Source organism: Solanum dulcamara, chromosome 12 (genome assembly GCF_947179165.1).
Source record: "Solanum dulcamara chromosome 12, daSolDulc1.2, whole genome shotgun sequence".
NCBI classification, from domain to species: domain Eukaryota; kingdom Viridiplantae; phylum Streptophyta; class Magnoliopsida; order Solanales; family Solanaceae; genus Solanum; species Solanum dulcamara.
The window spans coordinates 62,414,057-62,434,773 of NC_077248.1; the positions used below are offsets into that span (position 1 = coordinate 62,414,057).

The 20,717-nt window shown below is 33.9% G+C and overlaps 1 protein-coding gene across 1 annotated transcript; it reads left to right on the top strand.

The window, feature by feature from the left end:
- Positions 1 to 6,420: 6,420 nt before the first annotated feature.
- Positions 6,421 to 6,878, top strand: LOC129875821 (ribosomal protein S12, mitochondrial-like). Its single transcript, XM_055951050.1, has 2 exons — positions 6,421 to 6,429; positions 6,564 to 6,878. The coding sequence occupies exons 1-2, from the start codon at positions 6,421 to 6,423 to the stop codon at positions 6,876 to 6,878; spliced, it is 324 nt and encodes a 107-aa protein (XP_055807025.1).
- The last annotated feature ends 13,839 nt before the right edge of the window (positions 6,879 to 20,717 follow it).

Here is a 20,717-nt window from a genome sequence, read left to right on the forward strand (position 1 = left end):
TCATTTGAACAGATTTGTTGTACATCAATATCACAATTCTTTTGGAGATCATGTGTAAAGAATAATTTTGGTGAAATATGCTTCGTTCTATCCCCTTCTGTGAAGCTTCCTTTTAATGAGCTATGCACTCAGCATTGTCTTCGAACATGATCGGGGTACTTTGATATCAGACTCCAGGCTAAATCTTTCTTTGATGAATTGTATCATTGATCTCAATCACACACATTCTCTACTTGCTTCATGAATAGCTATTATCTCAGCATCATTTAAATAAGTAGCAACAATGGACTACTTTGTAGATCGCCATGATATAGCAGTTCCTCCGTATGGGAACAGATAGCATTTGAGATCGAGCTTTATGTGGATATGATAAATAACCTACATTTGCATGACCAACAAGATCTGCACAACCATTGTTAGTGTAAAACAGACTCATATCAATAGTCCCCTTTAGATATCGCAAAATATATTTGAGACCATTCCAATGTCTTCGCATCGTAGAAGAACTATACTTTGTTAGTAAATTAACCAAAAATATTATATCAGGTCTGGTTGCGTTAGCAAGATATATAAGTGCACCAGCACTAAGATATCGTACTTCAAGATCAAGAAGTTCTTCATTTTCCTTCTAGAGGTCGGAAAACATTTTTATTCACTTCAAGTGATCGAACAACCATTGGAGTACTTAATGGATGTGCTCTGTCCATGTAGAATCGTTTTAAAATTTTCTTAGTACAAGCAAATTGGTGGATAAAGATCCCATCTGCTAAATGTTCAATTTGCAGACTGAGACAATGTTTTGTCTTTTCATGATCTTTCATCTCAAATTCTTTCTTTAGAATTCAATTGCCTTTTGGACCTCTTCAGGGGTTCCAGTGAGGTTTATGTCATCAACATAAACAGCGAGTATAACAAACTTTGATGTCGTTTTCTTAATAAAAATACAACGACAAATAACATCATTTATATAAGCTTTATTTATCAAGTACTCACTAAGGTAATTATACCACATACGCCCTGATTGTTTTAGACCATACAATGATCTTTGTAATTTGATTGAGAGTATCTCCCGAGACTTAGAATTACATGTTTTATGTAATTTGAACTCTTCTAGGATTTTCATATAAATTTCATTATCAAGTGAGCCATAGAGATAAGTTGTAACCATATTCATTAAATGTATTTCAAGATTTTCATGTACAACTAAATTGATGAGATATCGAAAGGTTATCGCATCCATAACAGATGAATATGCTTCTTTGTAGTCGATGTCGGGTCTTTGAGAAAAATTTTGTGCAACAAGTCATGCCTTGTATCTTACAATTTCATTGGTCTGATTTCATTTTCACACAAAAATCCATTTATAGCCAACTTATTTTACATCATCGGGGGGTTGGAATACAGTTCCAAAAACCTGACGTTTAGCAAGTGAGTCTAATTCTGATTGAATTGCCTCTTGTTACTTTGGTCAATCATATCTTTATCGACATTCTTCGACAGATTTAGGGTCAAGATTCTCACTGTCTTACATAAGATCAGTGCAACATTATATGCAAAAACATTATCCATTATAATTTTTTATTGATCTAAATTTATCTCATCAGTAGTAGAATTTATTTAAAGTTCTTCATTCACTTGAGTCTCGGGTTCATTAATTTCTTCAAGAATATCCGGATTAATCAGACCTTGAACTTCTTAATGAGATTCTTTTATAGTGTCATCTTTATCATTTCTCTCGCGCTTCTTTTCTAGGATTTTTATCATTTGAACCCAACAATCTACCACACTTCAGGCATGTTTAGGATTCAGAAGCTATAATCCTAGTAAATAGTCCTTCCGGGACATTAATTTGGATAGATACATTCACGACAGAGATATATGACTTAGTTATTCATTTCAAATCAGTAAATGCATCTGAGATTTGATTTGTTATTTTCTGTAAGTGGATGATCTTCTGGACCTCTTGCTCAGATATAGGGGCACGTGGATCAAATTGAGATATTGATGAAACTTTCAACTCAATTTCCCTTTTGAGTTCATTTTTCTCTTCCCTAATTGCAGAAAATTCGTTTCATCAAATCGATAATCTACAAATCGAGCAGTGAATAAATTTCATGTCAACGGTTCAAGGTAGTGAATTATAGAGGGTGAGTCAAACCCAACATATATGACTAACCTTTGTTGAGTGCCCTAGTGCTCTAGGGTAGTGCTACAGGCACGTATACCTCATAATCAAAAATTCATAGATTAACTATATTTGGCTCATGATCAAATACTATTTGTGACAGAGAGTACTTATTATAATTTGTCGGTCTGAGATGAAAGAGTGTTGATGCGTGTAAGTTAGCATGACCCTAAATAGTAGTGGGCAATTTCGTTTTCATAAGTAATGGTCTTGCTATCAATTGTAGGCACTTAATAAATGACTCTGCGAGCTCATTTTGACTATGAACATGAGCAACAAGATATTTAATTTTTATTTCAATTGATAAGCAATAATCATCAAAGGCCTGAAATGTAAATTCTGCAGCCTTATTGAGGCGAATAACCTTAATAGATAATCTGAAAATTATGCCCATAATTTTATTATTTGTGTCAATAATTTCGTAAAAGGCAGGTTGCGAGATGATAAGACACACGCGTAAGTCCATCTTGAATTTGCATCTATTAGGACCATAAATTAACTAAAGAATCCACTATGTGGATGAATAGGTCTACATCTATCCCTAAATTTTAAAAAAGTTAGGGGATTCTATGTCAACCTTCAGTGATGATGGCGTGACAATTAACATGCCTTGATAACAAGCAGCACACGAAAATTCACCATTTGTAAGAATCTTTAAGTTCTTTAATGGATGCTCAGTTGAATTTTTAAGAATTCGGCTCATCATTATTGATACAGGATGACCTATTCAGTCATGTCATAACAAAAAAAATATTTAAATCAGTAAACTTCTCATTTACGATCAAATGTGTTTCGATTGTACTAATTTTTGCTAATATAGTCTAGAGGTTAAGGTTGGTAATTTCTACTAAACATATTTCTAGCCCGAGATACTTTTAGTTATACCAAGGTATTCAACATTCATTTGATTTAGTGTCTCAGTATGATATTCATTTTAGCGGATATCTTTGAAATTTAGTAAGTTTCTTAGGAATTTAGAAGAGAACAACGCATCTTCTATAACAAGTTTTATTCCCTTAGACAGAAATATAATAGCTCTTTCGGAAACTTCAATTTTCAAATTATCAGAAATTATAGTAACATTTGTTTTTCTTCTAAGCAAGTAAGAAAATTTTTTTTTATCTTTAAATATGGCATGGACTGTTCATTATCAATTACACAAATATCTTCATGATTGATTATTGAAATAAAATTTGACGCATATCCATATTTCTTCAAAAAAAAAAAGATATAAACAAAGTAAACATTACTATTTAACATGACTATTATACAAACTTTATTTATTTACATGGATTAGAAAACCATAAACATATCAACTAACACAAACAAACAGAAAAGAAAATTATCTAGTTTATAGAAGGCTCATCACTAATCATTTTTCCTTTAGGAATTTCAAAAAAGTCTGCTACATCTAGATGCATGGGCTCAACATTATCTTCAGAGATAAAATGTATTTCTACATTACTATCCACCCTATGTATGGGCTCAACATTATCTTTAGATATAAAGTTTTCTCTTGAATTATTATCACCCATTTTCAAGGATGCCTTTAAAGCTAAACCAGATGCTTTGAGGATCGACAAGTACAAGACCAGTGTCTCATTCCTCCACATCTATGACATACACTTTTTAAATTTTTCGTTTGCACAACTTTCTATTTTCACCCTTCTTTTTATATTGTTGATCGTTTTCAGGTGCAAGATGACCATCATAATTAGAATTTATTTTACGACCACAACCACGATCACGACTGGGGCCACGACCTCTTTCTTGCTGGTGATAATTTGTCTCATTCATTTCAGGGAGTGTCATAGAACTAATGGGGCGACTTTCATCAATAGGTCGTTATGATGTTCAACAATAAGAAGATGTGAAAGTAATTCAAAATATTTTTTAAAATCCATTTCACGATATTGCTGCTAGAGGAGCATATTTGTGGGAGGGAATGTGGAGTATACTTTCTTAAGCTTAGCATATTCAGTGGGTTTTTTCTCCGCATAAATTTAACTTTGATATATTTTTATACATGAAAGAATTATATTCAGTTATACTTTTAATATCTAGTACTCTTAAATTAAACTAATCATGACGTGTATGTGGAAGAATAACCAACTTCAGTTGGTTCTATGCCACTTCCTGAAGTGAATGAGGTAAATTATCACCAGTGAAAAAGAGGTCGTGGCCCTAGTAGTGATCGTGATTGTGGTCGTAAAAGAAATTCTAATTATGATGATTGTCTTGCACCTAAAAATGACCAGCAATATAAAAAAGGGTGAAAACAGAAAGTTGTGCAAATAAAAAAAATTTAAAGTGTATGTCATCGATGTGGAGGAATAGGGCACAGGTCTTTTACTTGTTGATCCTCAAAGCGTCTGGTTCAGCTCTATAAGGCGTCCTTGAAAAAGGGTGATAATCCAGAAGCAAACTTTATCTCTGAAGATAATGTTGAGCTCATACATAGGGGTGGGTAATAATGCATAAGCAAAATCTCTGAAGATAATGTTGAGTCCATGCATTTAGATGTTGCTAAATTTTTTAAAATTCCTAAAGGAAAAATGATTAGTTATGAGCCTGCTATAATCTAGATAATTTTATTTTATGTTTGTTTGTGTTGGTATGTTTATGTTTTTCTAATCCTTGTAAATAAATAATGTTTGTATAATAGTCATGTTAAATAGTAATGTTTACTTTGTTTATAACTTCTTTTTGAAGACAATATGGATATGCGTCAAATTTTATTTGGATTAATAATTAATCACAAAGATATTTGTGTAATTGATAGTGACCAACCCATTCTATATTCAAAGATAAGAAATATTTTTCGTACTTGCTTAGAAGAAAAGCAAATGTTACTACAATTTTTGATAATTCAAAAATGATTGAATACTCCGAAAGAGCTACTATATTTCTGCCTAAAGGGATAAAACTTATTATAGAAGATGTGTTGTTCTCTTCTAAATCCAAAAGAAACTTCTAAGTGTCACGCCTTGATAGGGTACTCTAGGCGTGACCGACACTTGAATACCATTGCTGGCCCCAAGCGAACCACTTGGTTTGATCACTCATTTAAATCACTCAGTGAAGACTCGACTCAATACATAATTAAGTCAAATGGGCATTTAGAAACATCATCATTAATAAATAAATAATAGATTGAAAATACTCAAAGTATAATATAACTCAATGTTATAAACTTAATAATGAAATTATGATTTTAAAAACAGGCTTTGAAGAAATATTTCTACTCAACTCTACTCTATCTATGAAGCCTCTAACTGACTCATAAACAGGTGCCAAGACAAGTCCACGGCTATCTCAAATAATTACTAAATAATAAAGAAATGGCTGGAAGAAAGGAGTTCCTCCGAATCCAAAGAGGTCTCACCAATTCCTGTGTCTGCATCATAAAATGATATAGGTCAAATGACATCAGTACATAGAATGTACGAGTATGTAATATAGCTGAAAGAAAACTTACTCAAAGACACTCAAATCAACTCGACTCAACTCATGAGACTCACTCTGAAATGACTCAATTCAATAAAGCATGAAGTAAAATAACACAAATGCTTTAAATAATTTGCAGTAAGATATGTAACTCAATGTATAACAATATAATATTTTACTCTTAGAGAGTTTCTCTAATCGACAACCATCACTTATGAGCTAGTGATGATACAATGCTTAAAACTTACGTTGTCGCAGCCGTCCAGTACCTTTCTAAGGCAAAGGACGCTCAAACTCATAGATCCAATATAAAGTCCTCTTTTGGGACAAGAGAGGTTTGGCCTCTATCCTACGCTAGCTACGTAGTTTATGGGCTCACCCCATATCGATACTCAATACTACTCCCAAAATAGTTTATTATGCTTATATACATCAAGTGAGTAAAATATTCAAAATATTCATTTAGTCTTTTTTGGACTTAGCTCAAAACTCAACTCATCTCAATTCAAAGAATGCATTTAAAATAAAAATATAATGTAGCTTCTCAATTCAATTTCAAAATAGACGTTTAATGAAATATTGCTCAACTCATTTATACTCAAAATACCCATGCTTAAGATGCTACTCAGGAGATTTCTCAGCTCATGCTCAAACTCTTTCTCAATCAAAGATGACACTTGTTATTCTTTGACTCAAAATAAATGCATAAAATATTTAATGCAAGACGTTCACGACTCGTTGTCTTAACCACCCGCCTTTCCCTTCTTTTGTTTGTTCTGGACCCAAAAATGCCAGCCGTTAGTACCCGACTAACTCAAAAAAAAAGCTTGTTGCCCGCTCTAAACTAAAGTAAGTAAACTACCTTTGAAATCTCCACGGGACCACCTACCACTAGTTCTAGAATTCTTTCTTTGATAAGCAATGGAAATAGAAAAGGGATCAATTGATTTCTCATGGTAGAAAAGAAAAACGGCGCACAAACCGTACTCGAGCTTTGGATCAATGTCCCCAGAAGCAAGGAGTATGCCCGCGTGTTTCAACAAGAACACCAAAAAAACCTAATTCAGCTCCACGTAAAATAGCCAAAGTACGGTTGAGCAATCGACATGATATATTTGCTCACATTTCAAGCGAAGGTCATAATTTGCAGGAACATTCTATGGTCTTAATAAGAGGAGGTAGAGTGAAAGATTCGCCAGGTGTGAAATTTCACTATATTCGAGGAGACAAGGATTCTGAAAGCTAAAAGCCTAGAAAACTAGATTGTCAGACTCGGAGGTAGCAGTAAGATCTCTGTCTCCAGAGAAGGCATGAGGGTTGTGGCCCATGCCTCCTATTTGTTCAGGACGGGCGGCGTGAACTCTAATTCGATCTGGATATTCATAGCTTATGTAACAACCCCTAAAATGTTGTATGTCGGTATTTCAATTCTCGATGAAAATAATATAGCCTCTGTATTTTGGGCATAACTTTTCATAGGTTGGTCCACATTAGGTGATTCAAATTTATGGGTAACCACAATATCCTTACCTACAACTTTCATGAAGAACATATCTTAAGATTCGGAGTATAAGTAGGTCAAATAAATTAATCTTTGCAAGATATAGTACTTTGACGGAATTGAGTGTTTATAGAAGAAAATTCATATCTCATTGTAGGTTCCTCCAAATTGGTTGATTCTTGAACGATATGAAACTAGACTTCCATATCTACAATTCTTATGAAGACACCAAATCCTAATAAGGAATTTATCTTATTCAAACGCAGCTTCGAAAAAGAGTATTCTGTTAAAAAGAACTCATCTTACCTACCATGGAAACATCTAGATACATTTGACATCATTGATGACATAAATTGTCCTCCATTTAACATCATCCATGACATCAATATATTCCATTAAATTTTCAGATTTTTTTTGATAATTATTTTATTTATTGTTAGGTCCCTCTTTCCCACCTATAAATACCCACCTTATTTCCTCATTTTATTCATCAAGCTTTCTTAAGCATTTCTTCTCTCTATATACTTCTTCTCAAATATAGTTCTAGTTTTAGTAGTATAAAAATACTACTCCGGTGATTCTTATACTCCGGATAGTACACAAAACGCTCCGGCGAGAAGAAAAGGCTAGGGGTCCAAGAGTGTTCCAATTCGGAGTAAACCTTCGGATTTAAGGTATGTAAGGCTTTCATAGCATTGGATTGAGTTCGTCCATGCGCCCAATATTTAAATTTATTATAATTGAGTTATAGTTGAGTTTTATCCAAATCTTGAATTCTAAATAAAATAATTCTTTTTCTATTGAGTTTGATATATTATGCATTAATATTATTATTATTCTTATCTCTCATATTATTGGAATTATTGTTCATGACTACTTTCCCATGAATCCTAATTGATTTGATGTTCATGAATATTTTTACACATATTTTGAGTAAAGATGTTGGCTTTTTATTATTTTCATTGATAAAAAGAGAGTTATATGAATTAATACTATATATGTATTTTATTGAGTTTTGAAAGAGCAAAAGAGTTGAATTTGAATGAATTTGAGAAAATAATATTTTGAGCAAGATGTTTTGATGAGATGTAAATGATGTTTTTGGAAGTATAATGATTGATGAACATGAAATGAGATGAGTTTGATGATTTAAATTAAAGTCCAATGAGACTAGATGATGAGTTTAATATGAGCACATATTTTGGGAGTAGTATTGAGCACCGAGTTGGGTAAGAGTTTAATTGACTCAAACTCCAGAACTACGTAGCCAGCGTAGGATGGAGGCTATGCCTCTTAAGTCCCAAAAATAGGACTTTGATGAGTGGATCCAAGATGGTGATGTCCTTTACCCTGGCAAGGTATTGGATGGATGTGGCAACGACATCGCTTCGTTGTATCATCGCTAGCTCATAAGTGATGGTTGTCGGTTAGAGAAACTCCCAACTGAGTAAGCATTGCTTATTACTATTATTTTTATTATTATATTTTAAACTTGGATTACATATTGATGTTGAGATGATGTTGAGTTTTGAGCTGAGTTTTCTTGAGAGGAGTTTATTGATATCTGTCCTTATCTTCCTGCCATTTTACATACTCGTACATTCCACGTACTGACGTCATTCGACCTGCATCGTTTTATGATGCAGATACAGGTGTTAGAGATCCTCAACAGGCGTTTCGTTGAAGATCATTATTTTTCAGCTATTTGGTGAGTCCTTCTTGTATTCGGAGGAACTCTTTATCTTTTAATTATTGTTGAGTATTATGTTTCTTTTAAGGTAGCCGTGGACATGTCATTGGCACCATCTAAGAGTATTAGAGGCTTCATAGACAGAGTTTGATGATGTAATCGGAGTAGTTCTCCTTAGAAACTACTTCTTCTAAGAATTATCTATTTTTCCTTTGATTATGATAAGCCCACATTAGTATTCTTAAGTCTTCCGCTGATGAGTAAATAAGAAATGAGACTAAGTGGTTCTCTCGGAAGCCAGAAATGGTTTCTGAGTGTCGGCCACGCCCAGGGTACCCTCTCGGGGCGTGACAGCTTAGAGTGACTTACTGTACCTTACATCAAAGAGGAATTGAACCTCTTCTACTTTTTTGAAAACTCTAATCCATTTGATGTTCTTTAAAACCCCGTCAATGCATAATATACAATAAAATCTCAATTAGGGTTCATATGGATACAAATACGAACCCACATTCCTAACAAGACTCAATTCAAGAAACTCACCAAAGTATATCATAATACATGTACAATAACACAAGGAAATTTACATACGAACTTAATAGGAATGATAAATAATTCAAAAACTCGATTCATGGAACTTTGAAACTAATCTTAACTAAGAAAACTGAAGATGTAGGGCACGTGGATGAACTTAATCCACTTTATGGGTAGTCTTACATACCTGGGATGAAGACAAGACAATCAATCTTGTATTTTTTGAACCCTAACTTCTTCTCCTCTCCTTAGCCCTAGCTCTTAAGTTAAATTAGCGTAAAAGACTTAGGAATACAATTAGTACTCTTTTAAGGTCGAAAATGACCTATTTTAGTCGTGGATTAAGTATAAGAGGGCTGCAAAAAAGACCGAAATACCCTTCTTTAAAAATTAAAAACGGACAGAAAATTAGCCTGTGGGGGACCAGGTCCGAGACGCGGACTGGTTCCCTTATAGTGCAATTTTTTTTCAAATTTTTTTTGATCGAATTCTAACCCCACAGAAAATAGAATTAAGTCCAATCCGCGACAGGTCCGCATCTTTATTTTCGTCATTTCACTTCAAAAATTTATCTTTTGATACGATTGGCCTAAAATTCAATCAAGACCATTTTTCCACACAATTTTCATCCTGATCACTATTCTGACCTCAAATTGACCAAAAAAGTTAAAGAAGATGTGTTGTACGAGCATTCTTTAGTCTAGGGGTATTTTGATAATTTTTATCGGGTGTAACATTATCTCCCCATGGAATTATTCTTCCTCAAATGAAGAGCAACTAGAGGTGGACTCCGAGGCATGAATAACAATCAAGACTCAATCAAATCAACCAATCAACCAAATTAAGAAATCTAGACAATCAACTATTTGAACTCAAGAATAAACAAATCAGTTTCAAGTCTAGAGTAGGGATATTACCTTCAACATTCTCATCGTTGGGCATGAATAAGTACGGGTATTTAGTGTTCATATCATCCTTAGCTTCCTTTGTGGCTTCCTCAACAAATTAATTCCTCCATAGGACTTTAACTGAGGTAACCTCTTTGGCCCTCAATTTTTGAACTTGCCGATCAAGAATTTGAACCAAAATTTCTTTGTAGGACATACTATCTTTAACTCCAATACTATAAATAGGGACTCCCAATGAAGGTTCATCGAGCTGTGAAATATCAGATGAATAGCGGTTAACTCGAAAGGTAACTCCAACTCATAAGCGACACTTCTAATCCTCCTCATAATCTGGTAGGGAAAAATGTATCGAGGACTAAGCTTTTCCTTCTTCTCAAACCTCATGACACCTTTTATGGGTGACACTTTCAAGTACACCCAATCATTCACTTCAAACTTTAGCTCTTTCCTCCTCACATCGGTGTAAGATTTCTGGCAGCTTTGCGTATCTTCAGCCTCTCTTGAATCACCTTCTCCTTCTCCATAGCTTGGTGAATAAAATCTGGTCCAATTAAGTCACTTTCACAAACTCCAAACATTCAATTGGTGATCTTATCTCCTTCCATACAATGTTTCGTAAGGAGCTATCTGAATACTTGCATGATAGCTATTGTTGTATGCAAACTCAATGAGAGATAAGTGGTCATCCCAATTACCTTTGAAGTCAAGTACACATGTCCTCAATATATCCTCCAACGTCTGAATGGTGTGCTCTGTCTATCCATTTGTCTGGGGTGAAAGGTTGTACTAAGATTCACCTTTGAACCCAGTCCTTTCTGAAAAAATCTCCAAAATTAAAAGGTGAATTGGGCCCATCTATCCGAGATAATAGACAAGGGAACCCCATGTAATTTGACAATCTCCCGGATGTACAATCTCGTGTAGTCCTCTACAGTGTCAGTAGTCTTAACTGCCAAGAAGTGGGTTGATTTAGTCATCCTATCCACAATCACCCAAATCAAATCATGCTGCTTATGGGACCTTGGCAAACCTGTAATGAAGTCCATATTAATCATCTCCCACTTTCACTCCGGAATATTTATATTTTGAGCTAACCCGCATGACCTTTGATGCTCAACTTTACCCTGTTGATAAGTCAAGCATTTGGAAACAAACTCAACAATATCTCTCTTTATTCCACTCCACCAATAGACTTCTCTTAAGTCATGGTACATCTTTGTAGAATTAGGATGAATAGAATATCTAGAACTATGAGCTTCGATCATGATCCTTTCTCAGACATCATCAATATTCGGAACACACAATCTATCCTGGTACCTCAACACACCATCTCCCTCTTTAGAGAAAACCATCACCTTCTATTTATGGACAGCTTTCTTCAATTGCAGAAGGACAGAATCTTGATCTTGCCTCTCTTTCACCTCTGCCACAAAGGATAATGCGGATCCATTCTAAATATTAACTCCCCCTTCATAATTCTCCTCAAGTTGAACTCTCAATCGAGCCAATCTATGCATCTCTTTAGACAATTTCATTTTTGCCTCTCTATATGGGCAGTACTACCCATAGACAACTTGCTAAGAGCATCTGCAATAATATTAGCTTTACCTGGGTGGTAGAGAATGCTTATGTCGTCCTTGAGCAACTCCAGTCATCTTCTATGCCTCAGGTTGAGCTCTCTTTAACTGAAGACATATTGTAGATTCTTGCGATTGGTGAACACATCAACATGCACTTCATACAAATAGTGGTGCCAAATTTTGAGTGCAAATACCACAGCTGCCAGCTCAAGGTCATGAGTTGGGTAATTTCTCTCATGATTCTTAAGCTGTCTCGAAGCATAAACTATTAATTTTCCCCTCTGCATCAACACGCAACCCAAACCAACTCTATATGCATCACAATATATTACAAAATTCTCTGTTCCATCCGGCAAAGTCAAAACAGGAGCGGTGGTCAGTTTGTTCTTCAATTTCTGGAAACTTTCCTCACAAGCATCGGACCATTGAAACTGAGCCTTCTTTTGGGTCAGCTTAGTCAAGGGTGATGATATGGAGGAGAATTACTCTACAAACCTTCAATAATAGCCAGCCAAACCCAAGAAGCTTTTTTTACAAAATTCAGGTTCTATATTCATCTCTAATGCAATTTCTTTAGCTGAAATCATAGCAGTTGCAAATCATTCTTCTCTATATGTTTAAAAAAAAGAAACTAGACCTCTTAATTGATCTATGGTGACATCAATATGCATATCTTTTGATTGTAAACTTTTGCTAATTGAATTAACAACAAATAATACATCATATCAAATAGTCATACCCAATAAAAATTTAAAATTTTCAAGCTCGAAAATTGCTAATCAATTAGCTTCACTTTTAATTTTTGGATCATCGCTAATTTCTACTAATTTAAATAAAGCATCTCTTATTTGTGGAGTTTAAAATCTTATTGCTTTAATACTTTCAATACGACTTTCCCATCTTGTTTGTGACAATGATTTAAGAGTTAAACTAGGTACACTATCTTTTAAAATTTTCCATCGCTTAGTGGATGAAGAAAATAATGAATATATACGTTGTACCACTCCGAAGAATGATATAGCTTTTGTACAAGAATTAGCCATATCACAAAGTACCAAATTTAGATTATGACAACCACATGGTGTATAAAATGATCTAGGATTTATATCAAGAAGTCTTTTTTGCACTTCTTGGTGTTTTCCCTTCATATTAGATCCGTTATCATATCCTTGTCCTCTTAAATTATCAATATCAAGTCCAATACATTTTATTTCATCTAAAAATAACTTCAAAAAGACATTTTCCACTTGTATCATCCACTTTTAAGAATTCTAAAAAATATTCAGTTATTTTTATTGGAGTTGCTGAAATATCTACACTCCGTATTATAAAAGACATTTGGTCTTGATGACTTATATTCGGCGTGCAATCAAGTATGATAGAGAAATACTTTGTTTTTATAACTTTTTCAATAATTTTATTCTTAATTTCATTTGCCACTAAATTTATTAATTTCTTTTGTATATTATGTCCAAGATAATGATTATGAATTTCATCATGTTTGATTCGTCGAATATGTTCTTGCATGATTGGATCAAATTCTGTAATCATTTCAATAAGACTTAAGAAGTTTCCGTTATTTTCTTGATAGATTTTTTCATTTTCCCCTCTAAATGCCAAATTATTTTTTCCAAGAGTTTTTATGACAGAAATAATTCTTTGACAATACACTTTTCCAATGTTCTCTATCTCTATTAATTTGATCTAGAACATTTTTATCAATTATTTTATTGTTACGCAATCTAGATTCTAAATCAATCCACGAACTCATATTAGTAATATGTTGGTTGGTTGTTTCATGAGTTCTAAGCTTAGTACTAAGATTTTTCCAATCTCTACTACCTTCATTCGCTAATTTATTATTCTTAGTATTAAAAGTCGTATTAAACAACTTATAACAAAAACAAAATATTTTATTCAAATCTTTGGAATAAACTAACCATCTTCTTTCATTTCTTTCTCCATGTGCCAACTTTTAAAAATAATGTGTAGTAGAAAAGTGCCTAAAAAATTATCCTTTGAAAAATATGTGTCGGTAATTCTAATTGGTCCCTTTTCTACTAATAGATCTCTTAACTTTGTATCAACATTATTCCATTGACTAGGATCATATATGTTTTTAGGAGTATGATTATTTAATTCATTTATAAGTTCTTGATTTTCTTGGGAATCTACACCCGATTCTTCATTAGTTTCCTCCCCTTTTTCTTCTTCTTCTTTTTGGATTATATCATTACCTAATTCAACTTCAACTAAGTTAGTGATTTGTTCATCTAAAGAGCAATTTCCTATATTTTTTAATCTTATTTTGGTATTATTTTCTAAAAATTTATCAAGAGCACCTTTTTGAGATTTTATCAAATTATCAACTTTTCTTTTTCTTTTAAGTTTTGAATGACTGGATACATATTTTCTAGTAGACATATTAAAATTTTAATAAATATATAAACACTATCTATAATATCAAATAAAAAAAAGTATAAGAAACAAAAGACACAAAAATAATATTAGAATTTAGAATGATATTACCCGATTCAAGAACTATGAAGACTTAATTTCCAAAAAATATTTGGCTGCCTCGATATTTTTTTCCAAAATTTAAATCATAAACTATCTTCTCTTCAAGTTGAAATTATCAATAAAATGAATAAAAAAATTTAAGCTTTAAATGAGAGAATAGAAGAATAGAATGGAGAAAGAGAGAAGAAATAGAAAAGAGATAGAGAGAAGGAAGAATATATCAAATATAAAAAGAAATAATAATAAGGTAAAAAAATGAAAAACATAATTTAAATATTTTTTTAAAAAGTATACTTTACTTTTATTGGAAAGATAAAAAGTGTGTAATTATATCAATGTCAATTCAATGACTCATTTGAAATTATGAATTTTGTATTATTTTTTTAAGTCTAATCCTAAATGGTACATCAAAATGGGGCCCCATATTTTGGGGCCTAAGGCCAATGATTTTTTATTTACATAATGCAGCCGCCCCTATGAAAAGGGACAAGGAAGATTGTCGGACGTCAATCAATTACCTTTCAAAGTCACCTTGAAGCCTTGAAGGATAAGAAATAACTCAAACTCACTATTCGGTCTCAAAACCTACACAAGTGTAGAAGCAAAGAGTGAGTACCAAACAACACGGTACCCAACAAGCCAACTAATAAAACTATGCAACTATCATAAAATTCGAGAACTCCTTTAATCCCGGCCGAACCTCCATAACTACAACCTGCACAGAAAATCAGTTTAACCTAGAGTTTACAATACACAGTTCATATAGATTCCACAATCAGAATTAAGTCATCACAAGACAGAATCACAAATATCACACGGATCATACACAAAAGTCAATACATCACACAAATAAATATGCAAGAAAGCTCATACATAAAAAATAATTAAGTATCAATCACATTCGCTGGTAATGACCTCGGCATCACACACTCGCTGAAAATTACCTTGGCAATACAGTCTCACCGGAAATGACCTCGACAATACACTCTCGCCGGCAATGACCTCATCATCGCAACTCTTATCTAAAATGACCTCGGCATCATACGCTCACCGATAATGACTTTGGCATCACACTCTCGCCGACAATGACCTCGACATCACACTCTCGTCAAAAAAGAACTCGGCATCACAACATGTCCGTCTCATCACAGTGTTCAAGAAGTTCACAATTACAATAAAACTATTAAAGCATTTTATCAAATATACACCCATATCAAAATCAAGGCATTTCACACTTTCACATCACAAGATTAACACACATTGTCTTTTTTGTTAATTCTGTCTTTCAACTTAGATTAATTCATGTAAGAAACAACAGACAACCTCTTTCCCATTACTCCCAACACAAAACAAAAAAGAAATTTGAGAATTCTACAAGATTTAACGGAGTTTTAAAAGTTAACTTGCCTTAATCAAATCACAATCAATCAACCTCTTGAGCCTTCTCCTTCTGAACAGTATCCGAAATACCACATATCTAATCAAATAAATAATCACAAAAAAATTTCAAAACTAAGAACACCCATATCACTATATGTTTAGTGTAGACCCCAAAACTCACCAAAATCTATAATCAAGTTTCTAATCTTGATGTCAATTAATCTGTCAACTCATATTTTCCATATTTCAAACCTAGGGTTAAGTCTCTATCTCTCTCAATTCATAAATTTAATGATGTTCATATAATACAATTAATTGCATCCACCAATATATCAAAACTTGAATCATAATGTGATAATCATAAGAAAATTTAAAAATAATATTAAATAAATTAATAATTTAGCCTATCAATTAAATTAATTATCTAACAACAACAACAACCCAGTGAAATCTCACAACGTGGGGTCTGCGGAGGGTAAAGTGTATGCAGACCTTACTCCTACCAGGATAGAATGGATGTTTCGGAGAAATTAAATCACCAATTAATCGTAGTTATCGAATAGTCCAAAATGCGTTGTTTAAATTTAAAGAAAGGATCTTTTATGAAAGAGAGATGACTCATTCTCAAAATGACTTAATGGGTCATTACATCATCCACCACTAAAAATTATGTTCGTCTTCGAACATAAAGTGAAACAAAGAAGCATGCTCGACGTTATTAAGAGTCGGAGGCATAATTTCCAACATCAGTAATTGGTTCTCCAAATGAACCCATTCTTAATACCACACCATTAGGATCCACTATCAAGAATTGAACTTTCGAATCGAACTTTGACAAATCTATAAATTAGGAATAATTTTCAAATCACAAACTAACCCATGGACCAAATCTGCACCAAAACCCTCTATACCATAGCATAACCACAAAGATAATTTTTTATCACATAACCACGAGAAAATTATGAACCAATACCGGCTACAATCAAAACTTAACCTGAACCAACCACTTCACTCATAATACACAGACCATCACAGATCTTGTCATGATTGTATTCTCACATCACTACCAAATCTTTTCAGGGTTTAAGCTATACAAATCTAATCTTTAGACATTGAATACTCATCACTGGTGAATTAAATTTATCTGACCCAAAAAATAAAATGATTGAGTAACCACCTAGCGATTGATACACCTGAACAGACAAAATCTCTAACAACACTATCAGAAATGTTAGATCAGTAGTTGTGGTTGTAAACAACACTTAAGAGATGCAGAACTACATTCAATGATATCGATACTTAATCATACATAGTAGAACGTGTCCCCACTAACGAGATAATTTTTAAAATTGTCGAACAACTGTAAGTATTCATGGTAGCTCTTCTATAAATTCTCATAAGTAAAGTTGTGCATGTAGAACCACTGATATACTTCAACTATCCCAAATAACACTAAGTCTGACCAAGAATGCCATCCTATCATGAGGACAGTCACAAGATTGGTACACCCAATCAACCACTAGAGAATCACCCATAAATCTGAAAATACGTGTAGACATATGTAGTGAATCATACCCTCCAAATCATATCCAAAATGAAGTAGGTGGTCACATAAGAATGTACAAAACCAAGTTCGAATAACATAAGATATTCCTTCCATAGGAGTATTACGGTCGATGAGGCTAAATGTGTTGTTCGTAGTTAGCGCTGGGGAAGAGCGACCGGACCTGACGAGATCCTTAGAGAATTTTGGAAGAGTGCGGGCTCGGTAGGTTTGGAATGGCTGACTAGGTTATTAAATGTCATCTTTACGACTACAACGATGCCCGTAGAATAGAGGTCGAGCATCATGATCCCTCTATACAAAAACAAAGGGGATAGCCAGAGTTGCGACAACTATAGAGGTATCAAGCTTCTAAGCTATACTATAAAAGTGTGGGAAAGAGTGGTGGAGATGAGGGTGAGGAGGGGAGTGTCTATTTCAGATAACCAGTTCGGATTTATGCCGGGGTACTCAACTACGAAAGTCATCCATCTTATGAGGAGACTAATGGAGCAATATAGAGAGAGGAAGAGAGACTTGCATATGGTATCCATCGACTTAGAAAAGCCTTACGATAAAGTCCCATGAGAGATACTATGGAGATGTTTGGAGGCTAAAGGTGTACCGGTAGCGTACATAAGGGTGATCAAGGACATGTACGAGGGTGACAAAACCAGGGTAAGGACAGTAGGAGGGGACTCAGAACACTTACCAGTTGTGATGGGGTTGAATCAAGGATCAACTCTTAGTCCATTTCTATTTTCCTTGGTGATGGATGTATTAACGCGATAAATTCAAGGTGAGGTGTCATGGTGTATGCTTTTTGCGGATGATATAGTCCTCATCGATGAGACTCGTAGCGGAATTAACGCTAAGTTGGAGGATTGGAGACGCACCTTGGAGTTTAAAGGGTTTAACCTGAGTAGGACCAAGACAGAGTACCTAGAGTGCCAGTTCAGTGAGACACCTCAGGAGGTTGGCGCGGAAGTTAGGCTCAGAGACCAAGCCATCCAAAAAAAAAGTAGTTTTAAGTACCTTGGTTCTATAATGCAAGGCAGCGGGGAGATCGACGAGGATGTCACACATTATATTGGGGTAGGATGGATGAAATGGAGGCTCGCCTCCAGTGTGTTGTGTGACAAGAAGGTGTCATCACAACTTAAGGGCAAGTTCTACAAAGTGTTGGTTAGACCAGCTATGTAATATGGGGCGGAGTGTTGGCCAGTTAAGGTCTCCCACGTGCAAAAGATAAAAGTTGCTGAGATGAGAATATTGAGATGAATGTATGGGCATACCAGGAACGACAGGATTAGAAATGAGGCTATTCGAGACAAGGTAGGAGTGGCCTCGGTAGAAGACAAGTTGCGGGAGACGCCACTGAGATGGTTTGGACATCTGAAGAGGAGAGTCCCAGATGCACCAGCATGAAGATGTGAGAGGTTGGCCATGGATAATTTCAGAAGAGGTAGGGGTAGGCCAAAGAAATATTGGGGAGAGGTGAGCAAACAAGACATGACGCATTTACGACTTACCGAGGACATGACCTTAGATAGGAGGGTGTGGAGGACACACATTAGGGTAGAAGGCTAGTACATAGTGGCATTATTCCCCCTTACCCGTAGGCATATTAATGCACTATAATTTCTTGTACTCTGATTTATGGTATTTATGTTATTATCTAATAATACCTACTGTTTTTTGTGCTTTGATTATTTCGTTATCTACTTATCTACTTTTAATATTCTTGTCTGATCTTTTTCTATGCTTCTATTGAGCCGAGGGTCTTTCGGAAACAGCCGTTCTACTTTGGTAGGAGTCAGGTCTGCGTACACTTTACCCTTTCCAGACCCCATGATGTGGGATTTCACTGGGTTGTTGTTGTTGTTGTAATTGTTGTATTCCTTCCATAGTGTATATATCTAACATTTTCATTCATCTAACTCCATCTATTTGATTTTTAGCTACCCACAGTCAACCACCCTGGTCTCCATTACTATCATACATACACTCAATTTATCAACCCCTACATGCTCCTCATAGTGCTCCATTGAAGCCAAGATTCTTAATACTAACAGAATATCATAATCACACCGGCTATTTAATTTACTCTCAAACTATCATTACTATCAAAGTCCTCTTAGCAACACATTGTTGTCTCCAAAATTTCAAACAATGGCTCTCTCTCCTTCCATTTAAGCATTCCATGATAGGTAGGGGTCAAACCCAAGACTAATAGCACTAATTTCAAATTTGATAGTACTTTCCGCAAGCATCTTTATAGAAAGAGAGTAAAGGAGAAGGAGGGGCACCTAAGATTGATCCGCTCTAAAAAGTCGAGTTTTTCGGTTTACATCTATAGCCTTCAATTTCGGGTGTGCACAAATAAAAATTTAAACTTGTATAAAATTAAACAAGCAGATACACGCATCCTACACATGACATTATGTGAGTCCTACATGGCATAGTACAAATCAGTTTAAATATATCTCATGAGAATTATTATTTAGCAAGCGTGTATCTTCTTATTCAATTTTATACAAGTTTGAGTTTTTACTTATACACACTCGAAGTTGAACGCTATAAATGTTGGTTGAAGCCAAGTTAAAGGGCAAAATTTATGTATTATGTCTATCTCTTATTTTCTATTATTTGTGTAGATAAACAAAATTTGATTGACATTAATAAAAATATTTTTTAAATTATAATTTAAATTTATTTACAATATAAATAGATATTTTTAAAAGAAATTGTTATGAAATATATATATATTTTTATTAATTACTTTTGTATTACTTGCACCGAAATGTGTTTATTATGTTCACCTAGTTCATTAAAAAAGACATTAGCTTATATACCCAATCAATATTTCTCAATCTTTTTTGGATGAAAATTATATTTTTATAGGAATTTTTTTAATGTAAATTACACAACAAAACTGTTATGATCTTAAACCGGAATAAAAAGAGAAGATAAAAATTGTAAATACAAGGGTAAAATAGATATTTAAAAAATCAATTAGGAAAAAAGGGGGGAAATGACTATTTTTCAAAGTTAAGGGGGGAGTTTGATTTTTAAAATAAAATTGGAGGTGTAAATGATTCACCCTTTAATCTATTATCTGCATAATATTCTTTATTTATGAGGCAATTAAAGTTTACAAAGATAACAATAAAAATATGTCATTTAAAAGGCGTCAAACATGTTGTGTAGGTACAAATAGTTTAAATTATCGGGATTGAGCTAACTTTTATCATGAATTAAGACAGACTATATCCAAACTTAACTTATTTATCACGTAGATTTTACGGTAAACAACACAAATATCATTAGTTTAGTAGCTCATTATCTCTTTTTCCTAAGTTTGCGATATTACAAATATTATCATAATTTGCACTTCAAATACATTTATCTGGTGCGTTCAGATACAAG